Source organism: Thermomyces dupontii (assembly GCF_041956625.1).
Source record: "Thermomyces dupontii strain NRRL 2155 unplaced genomic scaffold VTN31scaffold_1, whole genome shotgun sequence".
Classification (NCBI taxonomy): domain Eukaryota; kingdom Fungi; phylum Ascomycota; class Eurotiomycetes; order Eurotiales; family Trichocomaceae; genus Thermomyces; species Thermomyces dupontii.
Window position 1 is genome coordinate 3,861,165 of NW_027192307.1, and position 11,332 is coordinate 3,872,496.

The 11,332-nt window shown below is 53.7% G+C and overlaps 4 protein-coding genes across 4 annotated transcripts; all 4 read right to left on the minus strand.

Moving 5' to 3' along the window:
- Positions 1–864: 864 nt before the first annotated feature.
- Positions 865–1,362, minus strand: VTN31DRAFT_1452 (uncharacterized protein; the record flags this gene model as incomplete). Its single annotated transcript, XM_069401511.1, has 1 exon — positions 865–1,362. The coding sequence occupies one exon, from the start codon at positions 1,360–1,362 to the stop codon at positions 865–867; it is 498 nt and encodes a 165-aa protein (XP_069264308.1).
- An 876-nt stretch (positions 1,363–2,238) lies between these two features.
- On the minus strand, positions 2,239–3,981 carry VTN31DRAFT_1453 (uncharacterized protein; the record flags this gene model as incomplete). Its single annotated transcript, XM_069401512.1, has 2 exons — positions 2,239–3,114; positions 3,172–3,981. The coding sequence occupies 2 exons, from the start codon at positions 3,979–3,981 to the stop codon at positions 2,239–2,241; spliced, it is 1,686 nt and encodes a 561-aa protein (XP_069264309.1).
- A 1,010-nt stretch (positions 3,982–4,991) lies between these two features.
- VTN31DRAFT_1454 (uncharacterized protein) lies at positions 4,992–6,272 on the minus strand (the record flags this gene model as incomplete). Its single annotated transcript, XM_069401513.1, has 2 exons — positions 4,992–6,107; positions 6,171–6,272. The coding sequence occupies 2 exons, from the start codon at positions 6,270–6,272 to the stop codon at positions 4,992–4,994; spliced, it is 1,218 nt and encodes a 405-aa protein (XP_069264310.1).
- Positions 6,273–8,161: 1,889 nt separating this feature from the next.
- Positions 8,162–10,421, minus strand: VTN31DRAFT_1455 (uncharacterized protein; the record flags this gene model as incomplete). Its single annotated transcript, XM_069401514.1, has 2 exons — positions 8,162–10,163; positions 10,216–10,421. 2 exons carry the CDS (start codon positions 10,419–10,421, stop codon positions 8,162–8,164), a joined length of 2,208 nt encoding a protein of 735 aa, XP_069264311.1.
- Positions 10,422–11,332: the final 911 nt, after the last annotated feature.

The following is an 11,332-nucleotide window of genomic DNA, read 5'->3' on the forward strand; positions in this document are numbered from 1 at the left end:
TGAGCTATGGTCAATTTAGGACAACAGTTTTCTCTGCCGCTTCTGATACCGATACGTGATACATTGCATGTCCTTGCGTAGTAGTAATCTGGCACACTCGATCCCCCGTTACCGTACCATCTGCCTGGGTTGCCTCGTACGTTGTCCGTGATATGCTGTCGTCCCCGAAGATTCTCCGATTCTCTGAGGGCCCGCTTGGCGTCGTGACCGGGTCCATGCAGAATCACGGTCACGAACAGCTCTACAGATACCGACAACCGGGGACCTTGACTGGAATTGGAATACTCAGTAGATGATCATTTAGAATGGGTTATGTTCTGCCTGTTCATCCACTCTCCATCATCGGGTAGAAAAGGCTCCGCACTCGGTGTGAAATTGGAATTGAAAACCCAGAACCGAATACTATTCTGTCGTCGCCCTCGATGCAAAGAACCTCACGGTCACCGACGGGGCGTAAGTGGGGGAGGTTTTTCTTCTCATAAAGCACCCGGAGGGACCGGAGTTGCATAGAGACCCGGATTGCCAAACCCTTTTTGCGAACAATCATCTCATGGCGTATTGGCGGACGCGATACTCGATCTGACATGAAAACGCGAGACGAAACGTGGTGCGGACTATAGGCGAATTCGAGATCGACTCCGAAGGGGGAAATGATTCGAAGACAGTATGATAGTACTATCGTCGGCACCTTGCCTCTCGAGCTCCTGCTTGAAGTCATCCTGTGCGTACCTAGACCCGGCAAAGGTTGTTCGAGTCCAGAGGGTGCGCATTGCATCGCTCAATTGGTCCTCGATCTTCAAAGTTCTAATTCTCCTTGATTGAGCCGTCCTAGGTCTCTATACGATGGCGGTCTATTTTCTCATTTCATGTAGAGGTAATCATAAAGCATGCTTTGCGCCAAACTCTTGCGTTCTCAAGCTTGAAGGGTGTAGATGTACAAGGAGCTGCCACTGACGCGAAGACCTTTGGTTCTAATGGCGACATGGCTTTGCAGAGTGGTCTGCCCGAGAAGATCTTTCTCCCATGGCCACGAAAACTTGGGAAAAGAAAGGCTCGCGCATATTGTGTCCCATTCGCGACGATTAGTCGATGACCGCCGAGAGGACGAAGACGGTGTTCTCGTAAGCTGCATAGACTGGACAGAGGTCGAGCTGGACCGTTGAAGAAGCGGGAGGAAATACTGTCTGGGACCTTCTCGTATCGGATTGCGATATTGTTGTTATCACGGCGGACAAGTACGTGGGGGGCACAATAAGTAGTACATGGATGTAGATGAGAACACGCTGGTGACATTCGACATCTACTGGGACACAGATCCCGCTGGAGGTGCAACAGACCAAGTGCACATTGACCACCGGACATCTAGTGGACACAAGGCATTTATTTCCACCTATCGTTGTTGGGACATTGTGTGGACGAGTATACCCGAAGAATAGTATGACGAGACCCAACCATTTCCGGCAACACTCCTTCGGCCACAGGACAAATAAGACGGGTTCCTTGCGACTTTGGATGTTGACGGCGGCACAGTAGACTTCGCATATGACCTTACAGTATGGACAAGCTTTAGCATCCGATGGAACCAATTGACGACCGTCCCGATTCAACTCCCACACCTGATATGGTCTACCACTGGGACGTAGATTTCGTGGAGTTGGAGATCTTCAATGCCTGCAACCAGGCCACAACCATGCGCTCATACCAATTTGCACTCGTCGAGATCAAGGGCGCGAGTCCAGAGAAGCGGAGACTTCAGTTTTCCCAACAATGCGGTATCAAGAGCGGCGTGATCAACGAACGAATACACTGCAGGGATAAAGGCTGTCAAATTAGTTTTGTTATGAAGAATTGCTCTAGCTAAACCGACCGTCTAACGGACTCGTAGACGTTCTACAGTAGTTTTCCTGATAAGCTGGCTAACTTGGCTGGTGCGTGGCAATCTGTCGGATCACCTCCATCAACTGGCATAGATGGATGTAAAAGTGAATGAGTCGTCCAACTCCTAAACAGATACCCTGAAGTACCAAAAGATTCAGTGACCTTGAATCATCACTATTAACTCATGATTAATACATAAACCGTAGCGTAGCACATGAACTATATACATGACAAAAGTTGAATCAAAAATCTCAACAATTTTTTTTTTCTCATCCACCGCTGGCAACAGAAATCCAACCCGATCTTTTTGTCCTTCTTTCCTCTGCCTCTTGATTATGATCTGTTCATGTTCATCCACTGTTATGACGACGAGTCCTCTTTCAAAACACCGTAAACATTCGACTTTTCAACGGGCTTCTGCGATTGCGTCTGCGAGGGAAACACCGACTCCGTCTCTTCCGGTGTGGTGGCAGCTTTGCTGCGTTTCGCGCGGCGTTTGCGCGGAACGGCGGCGAAGGATCCGTCTTCTTCCTCCCCTTCTTTCTCCTGCCGAGGCTGCTCATCTCCGACGGCGGGCTCCTCCTCCGTCCCAGACACGTCCTCCTCGCCGTTCTGCTTCATTGTCGCCATGCGGATCTCGCGCGAGACGCCCTTGAGTGCATCCCGGCCAGCCTGCTCCGCAAGCTGGATCTGCGTTCCCGCAGCGGTGGCAGCCGGCACCGCGGGCTCCTTGCGGTGCAGATACGACCGCACGAAGAACCGGCAGAACAAGTACGTCAGCGGGAGGAGGTACATAACATTGAGCCAGATGGCGAACGACTGGCCGGGGGTGTCGACGCAGTCGACCCAGTGGTAATCAACCCGATGAGCCTGTTGTTGCCACCGATATCGGGCGGTTTGCAACGCGTCTGCACCAAAAGGCTGCCCCTGAGCATTCCGCACGTTTTCTGCTAGACCTTCGGCACCGGCGGCTCGGAAAGCGAGCTTCTTCAACCATGGGAGGAATCCTGCGCTGGCGGTTGCGACACCGGACTCGGAGAAGGGGAACAGACCGCCAACCAGGTTTTGAAGCTTACTGGCCGACGACGCAGGAATGGGGATCGAGTAGCGAATGAAGAGGTATATGCTGGCGGCGAACGTGCCCACTACGAACTGCGTGATTTGCATCGTTGTGAGGGTGCGCTTCATTACGCGCGGGACTCGGATGGACAGGGCGGTCATTGTGTAGTAGGTGTACTAGTTCTTGCGTTAGATGCCTTTTTCCTACTGCAATTTCTGGAGACGAGAACTCACCATCAAAGCATGAATAAACGAATTGAACTGCACAAAAATCCAAATCGGCTGTCCCATGTACCGGATACCCGCCCACATGCACATCATTGCGCCTGCATGGTGGTAGGTCTGCAGCGTCGAGCTCCGCTTGCCCTTCGCCAGGATGATGGCCGTGTCGACAACCTCGTAGAACTTGGAAAGATAGAACAACCATCCGTAGTACGCGAGGCCCTGGTTCCACAGCCGGCCGACGTCCGTGGGGTCCGGCTCGCCGTTACTCGCCAGCCGGTGCGCCGGGTTCGGGAGCACCCATTGATGAGCCGCAGAGTCGTACAGCGCACCGTTGCCGAGCCCGCGCGGGCCATTGATCTTGCAAAACGCGTCGACAACGGCAACCAACCCTCCTTCTCCGTCTTCAGAAACCCCCCAGAGCGGCGGCAACGAGCTCCGCAGCGCATCGAACATGCCCTTGCACGTCCATGCCGAGTACACTGCCAGCAACACATTATGCAGAATCACCAACCACCGGAAGACGCGCGTCTTGCTGACCGCCCACGGCCGGTACCCGCGCCGCTTGTTGATCTGGTTCATCGTCACCACTGTCACCGCGTACACGCTGGCAATAGTGATCGGCACACGCGCATCCAACAATCGCGTGAACAGCGCCGGCGGGATTCGGAACGGTTGCGCCCATGCCGGCAACGTCGGAGACAAGTCATTCGGTGAGGGCGGCGGCAGACTCGCGGGTTTAGACGACGGGAAGCTAAAGTAACGTATCGGGGGGAATCGCAGTTGCAGCGACGGCCCCGAAGGGCTGGTGTATTGCACCATTGCCGGGTTCAATCGAACCGCTGAAAGCAGGATTGCTGGTGAGGGACCGCAGTGACGTTGGGAAAATGCAAGGCGCGTGGGAAAAAAAAAAAATAGGGATGAATCAATTGGGACAACTGGGCAATCTTATCAACGCACACAAATCAATTCTGGAATAGATCTGCCAAAGCAAAAGAAACCGCGGACGCACTGATCAGCTCGAAATCTCAAATCTCAATTCGCAATTCACAAAGTCGCGGTTGTTGAAGTTATGCAGACGCGAACTGAAAAATTCAGGGATAAAACCTAAATGCTCAAATCTTGGCTAGTAAATTTGTTGGGATTTGCCCTTGCTGCGAATTCCCGCCCTCTCAGAGAAGAAAAACCTCGGCTTCCGCTCAGTTAACTCACCATGACCTAAAGCCGCCTGCCGTAGAGGCCCTTGATTGGGTCACGGACGCGCGGACTGACATCATCTGCACGCGACCCGTTTGCAGTCGCGCGACAACTGTCATAACCAATTCACGTGCTGGGATCTCCCATTGGAAATAGGAACCGTGCACGTGATATTCTATTGCCGAGAATCCGATATAGGGAAGGTGGATCGAGTTCGGGCCGATCCGACTAACGGGTTTTGGTATGGTCGCGCTGGTGAGTTTCCTCTTTCGGTAAGATTAGGGGTTCGGCTTTCGGGTTTCGGACCTGGGGGAATGTTTTCCAGATCTCTTGGCAAAAATCTTCCCGTGGTCCGCAGGCTTGGCATCCCAACAAAGAGCCGGTCCTTGAGGATTGCTGTGAATGCGAACATGTGATTTGGAATACTGATAAATGCCCTACGAGGCGTTGTAACGGAGTACACACACAAGGTACATAGATAACGCATTGTCGTACATTTCCGGCCTCAAAATTTCGATCCAACGCCATGTCAACCATAACATATGCTTAAATCCCAACTTCATGCGCAGTACAAAGTACATCAACTCGTATGATGCATATACACATAACTACTCGTACCTGCACGGGTCCACGAATCAACGGGGTTTCGTCTCCAACGGTAACGGCGGCGGAGAAGGCGTCGCCGTAGGCGCGGTTTGCACCGGTGCCGCCTTCAGTGCAGCCTTCTTGGCTGGTGGAGGTGGCGGCGGGGGCTTCCGGCGATTGAGCGCCTCGACGTCGATGTTGGAACTACTCGACGCAGTGCCGCTCAGATTCGGATGCGGAGGCGGCGGCGGTGGCGGACCGGGGGGAACCGCTTGCCCCGGGGCCGGCTCTGCCGGTGAGGTTTGGTCCTCTATGAACTCATTGATGCGCTCGGTGATTCGATATTTTTGGTTGAGCGCCATGAGCTTCTTCTTCCCTGCCTCGATCTGGTCTGCATGACGTTCGCGAAACCGTTGAGCCGAGCTGCGCGCATCCGATAAAGACCCTGCTGTGGATAGGCTTTGAGTCATCGGGGCGGGTGCGGTTTGTGTTGCATATCCGTTGACTCCTCTACTCTCCACACCAGGAGGCGATTGCATGCCGGGTGTGCTGCCGGTCGACATGGATGCGAAGCGCGATTGTAGCTGATTTACCTGGCTATCAACGGCTGATAACTGTTTTGCTGATGCTGCTACTTGATTGCCAGGACCGGCATCGGATGTTGTTCGGCTGATCCCTAGAGCAGGGACAGACACTCCCGCTTGGCTTAGACGAGAAATGGCAGCCTGGTTCAGTTGGGACGGCTCCTGACTGTTAGTATATGGCGGCGGCGGAGAAGGCGAAGACTCAGAAACAGCCGGACTTGTTCCGCTTCGTGCCGGCAGACGTGGCGGGACGCTCGGTCTCACAGACTGCGAACGGGTGGGCGGCGGCGGAAGATGATCCGTAGAAAGCCCAGTCCGGTTCTGACGATACGGTAATGCTGGCGGTGTTGATGCATTCTGGGAACCTCCTTCCGGAGTGGTCTTCCCTGGCTGCGTATACGACCCAGAGGTTGGGGTTCCGACCGATGTTCTCCTGTCACTGACAGCAGCAGCAGCACCGCGATCTACGCGCTTTGGTGGTGGCCCAAAGGATGCCGGATCCTTCAACGACGAGAGGGGTCGAGCGACGCGCTCCGTTCGGGCGTCCGACGTCGAATCCTTGCTCACACCCACCCAGCCAGCCTGACAGGATCCCTGTCAGCTTCAACCGTCTTCGTAGAGCATAGGATCCAATTTTAGACGAACCACTTGATTGATCCCTTTGAAGTCACCTCGCCAGCTCTCTCGACCCCCATCCCGGCCTTTGGGATGCCAGCCCTCTTTCATAACTTCGCGTAGCCCATTCATGGCTGCTGACTGCTCGTCTTTACGTCGGGACCCGAGAACCAAAGCCGTGTGCGGGGATCAAGTCCGATGCCTCGACAAGACTATTGTCGTATCATGGACAACACTGCTTCAGCATGACCGTCTCATCGGAGACATTAGGCCTATTTATCACGTGATAACTGTTATGGTACCCATCATTGATAAGGCTGACTACTCCGCAGTTACTGAAAATGGTAAGTTTGAGTGTTGACACTTGACACGTACCTGTTGCTTGTTCCCCGCGGACTGCGGAGCAACAGCGTCAAGGTATGTATTCAAGCAGGCTGATAGCCACCAGCTGTCCCGAGTTCTTGGTTTCGCGGGTGTTGTTGCCGGCTTTAGAGAGGATATTTGATTTGGGAACAAGAGGTCGCCATCACCGCCAGACTCCAGACAGAGGCATGTCAATAACTAGAGCTGACCCCGATGGAGACGCGTCCGCCGAGAAACAATGCACAGGAACAGTCACCGCAAACACCATGGCCGGCACTGAAACGAAGGTGCTCAAAATAAGCCCTTCAGCCATGCGCAAGCACCGGGCCCCCCGCCAACCACCAAACGGGCGGGAAACCCGAAGCGATATGGACACGAACCAAGGTCTTGCAAGGTTCCAAAACGCGATGCTTGTGGAAGGTATCCCATCCAAATGTCTCTGGAGTCTGATCTCGTGGGACTTCTGTGCCTAGGGGGAAACTTCCTTCACCACCTGGGGCTCTGGCAACAAGGCTTTCAACGGATCAGTGGATGGTCGTCTCATTCTCAGCCAGATAGTTACGAGTGTGTGCGGAGATCGTGCTGGCTTTCTCCCAGTGTGAAAGGTGATGTCTTGCAACCCTTGATCGACAAGGAATGTAGTACTGGCCAGCATCTCCGAACCGTTTATTCAGTCTGGCTGCCACCTTTTCGGAGGACGTAACCATTCTTCTAAACGATTGATAACTAATGGAGAGTAGGGAGGCTCTCATTGTGACCATATCTGCCAGGCCCGTATCAGTGCTGAGGATGGGCATCTGGCTGCAATTCGGAGCTGTCACTGGCCTTCCTTAATGAGGACCTCACATGGGTTATTGTACGAATCCAACATCAATGAGTTCGATCCCATCGCACCAAATCCTCGTCTGCTCGAAGATATTGGTTGTTGCAAACGTCGCACGTGAAACTTCTCCTGATTCTGTCTAAGAATGGTCATTCCCCTGGGCATGACTTTGGGACTCTTTTGCGACCGCGCTTGCCACTACATACAGCTCCTTTTTGGATCTGATCGTCGATGTTTGTCGTCCTTGTCTCGATGCATTCCTCTCGAAAGCCGTTTTCCGAGCCGACCTCCTGTCTACCGTATACCTGCTGCGACCTAGCTCCAATATCGTGTCGTGGACAGGTTCCGGTGAACTGAGGCTAAGTCATAGCCCCGAACCCTTTGCTGACTGAATGAACGGCCGATAGTCGATCCCGAAACACCAACGACAACCTGGTTCATCCAGAATCTGAAGCTATCTCAATCGAGGAAGCACGTTCGAAGCGACAATGGAGCCCCTTGTCAGCAACTTCTTCAATTCGGGCGAGCGATACTCAAAGGGCCCGTGGGTCAAGCGGGTGGATCGTCCTGGTATCCTAAGCATCCTGTTCCGGCTGTCCTTTTCTCCGTATGTACTGTGTATGGTGCGTATTGGAATATTCTGGATGCAGCGCATGCTGTGCCATCATTCCATTGCTGATTCGGCACCGGCTGGCGGCAGAATTCTTGAATAAACCGAATCCCTTTATCCACTGGGTTTGTTGTCATACTTGTTACAGTCAAAGCTGGATTATCATCTTTTCTTCGTGGTTACAGACAGTTACTATCTGCGTTCTATACGAAACAATGGAGACTGCTATCGTCCCCGGCTGAAGCCCGGCTTGTACTCCTTCAATCCGTCCATCTTCATGAGCTCCCTGAGCGCCATTGTGGCGTATTGACTGCTCCCCAGCTGGAACTTCATAATCACCGCGATTTTTTCCTTGGCGTTAGGCGAAAGACGGCCTTCATTGTCCGGCTTGGACGTCTCCTCGATAGTCTTGCCATTGAGTCGGTCCAGATCCGTCTGAACGAACGCCTGATCCTCGTCGATGTAGCTCCGAACCTCGTACGAGTAGTCCTCGCCCGGTCGACTAAGGAGTTTGCGGTAGCTCCCGCTCAAGCTGAGATCCTTCCATTTCCTCCGCATGTCAAACGGATCCAGGCCGCCGCCCTGCTCGCTGCCCATGAACTCTTTGTAGAAATCTGTCATTTCGTTGGCAGGATAGACAACATCGAATCCCGGTAGAGGAAGGACGACATCAAAGATCGAGTATTTGCCACTGGCTGCTTCCTCCGCAGAGAGCGGGCGGGCACGGACAAACATCTCGTCCGCACTGCTGGACCGGTCCTCGGCCTGGGGGTTAACGATGATCTCGCCGTCGGCATCGACTTGCTCGGTGTCGCCTTTGGATTGCTCGACGATGACCAGGTCGCCCTCTACCACTTTGCTCCCCCAACGGCGCCACCGTTCGCTTGCTGCATGGTTCCATACCAATGATTGATACGCATGGAGATACATAAGGCGGAGGTTTCTCGGAATTGCCTGAAGCGCACCCAGAAAGTCTGTCGGAATGCGGTTCAGATACCGGATTATACTCGACTCGGCAGAGAACTTCTTTGGAAGCTTGGCGAGCGCAGCATTGGCATTCTGTGTGGTCTGGAATATATGTATTGCCTCCGCGCGAGCCTTTTCGTCGGCACTGATCAACGACTTGGACACGTCCGACTCAGAAGTGTCTTGGGCGGCAGCGAGGACCTCCGGAAGGAAATGGAGGATTCCCTCGACGGCGCCCTTGAAATTTCCCTGCAGCATCTTGACGCCAATGGCGTGCGTTCCCATCGAAAAGGTCCCGAACCGTTGGAGGCCATAGTAGTTCAAGTACCCACGTTCTCTGAGGTTGCGCAGCGCTTTTCCAACAATTTCCTTGGCCCAATCCAAGGTTGATAGCCCCTCCGGTCTCTGCGCAGGGAAGCTGCAGTCTCGCAGTGTGATCACAAATTCGTTCCCATTCAGATCACCCAGGCTCAACGGATGCGTTCGGTACTCGAAGTCTCCCAACGCTGCGTTGTGAAGCGTTTTGTTGAGTTCTGCCAGCCGATCGGCATAGACCTTGAAGACGCAGGCTCGCTGCACGGTCACGCCGCGGCGGTCTTTGGTTCCGGCAAACTGAAAGCTCTTCGTATTCATCTTGAGCTGACGAGCGAGGAAAAAGAGTACCTCCATCGTGTCTTTGTTCTCCTTGTACATGGTGAAGTGTAGGTACTGTCCCCCCAGCTCTTCCCAACTAGGCCTCCCATGTCGCACGTTTCCATCCACTCCGCGGAACCCCTGAGCCTTGCGCTTGTGGCGGTTTGGAGCAGCCATGACAATCAGGGACCCATCCTGCTCGGTCCTGGACTCTAGCAGTGAATTAAAAATGCGCCGGATTGCATGGTGAATCTTCGTCCGCAGCTCACGGTCGTCGATGGTGCCCGCGCTGACGCGACCAAACTCTCCCGGCCGTTTATTTGGAGAAGCTCGGACACGAGCGTGGAAATCGATCATCTCCTGTGCGACCTCTGCGGTCAGATACGAATGCAGGAGAGAACGGTCCTCTTCAGAGATTTGGAACTCCGAAATGTCAGTTTTGGATTCCTTGATAGATTCGATAGGCTGCTGCCCGTCCCCTGCAGTTTGCTTTTGCTGGCCGTCGGTCTGCCTAGCACCCCCTTCTGTGTCGATTCGGGTCAGGCCCATCGACTCTGGGACTTGGAGACTACGCAGATGAAGCACCTCACCCGAGGGCAGGATTTCATTAACTAGGAAATCTGAATATCTGAAAGGCGAATCAGCAGTTGCGGATTGAGATCTCGGTCCTACTGGCGTACCTCTTCTTCAGTACGCCCTCGAAGCCGGGTACATCAGTGCTAACAAACTCGGTTATCCCTACTTGAGCCTCTCTGAGGCGTTGAAACTGGCCATCAGCTTCATTCGCCACGAGTGTATCGGGCGTTATAGACACAGCGTCATCGATCGTGCCAGAGACATCGGTCTTGAGCCGCTTGCGCGGCGACTCGACCACCTCCTCATTCATTGTTGTCAGCAATGGCGAGTGGCAGGGCTGCTGCGATGTATCCAGATTGTGCACGATGCGCTGCGGTTCCTCATTATTCAAACGGAAATCTGAATCGCTGGTGGGTCTCATCCAGTCACGTGTTATAAGCCCGCCATGCTGCGGGTGTAAGGCCTAGTCTGCTTCACTACTGCGGGTGTAATCGGAACTAATTTTATTAAAGTCACGTGATTGGTTGAGCGCCATGAGCTTCTTCTTCCCTGCCTCGATCTGGTCTGCATGACGTTCGCGAAACCGTTGAGCCGAGCTGCGCGCATCCGATAAAGACCCTGCTGTGGATAGGCTTTGAGTCATCGGGGCGGGTGCGGTTTGTGTTGCATATCCGTTGACTCCTCTACTCTCCACACCAGGAGGCGATTGCATGCCGGGTGTGCTGCCGGTCGACATGGATGCGAAGCGCGATTGTAGCTGATTTACCTGGCTATCAACGGCTGATAACTGTATAAAGCATGCTTTGCGCCAAACTCTTGCGTTCTCAAGCTTGAAGGGTGTAGATGTACAAGGAGCTGCCACTGACGCGAAGACCTTTGGTTCTAATGGCGACATGGCTTTGCAGAGTGGTCTGCCCGAGAAGATCTTTCTCCCATGGCCACGAAAACTTGGGAAAAGAAAGGCTCGCGCATATTGTGTCCCATTCGCGACGATTAGTCGATGACCGCCGAGAGGACGAAGACGGTGTTCTCGTAAGCTGCATAGACTGGACAGAGGTCGAGCTGGACCGTTGAAGAAGCGGGAGGAAATACTGTCATTCTTCGGAAGAGCCGTCCACTGCCAAGGAGGATTCATTCAAAGGCAGCTTGGCTGCGCGGCGACTGGCCGATCTCAGCAAGGCCGCTCCCCGAAAGATACCCGGCAAGTCTCCGCCTTCCCCC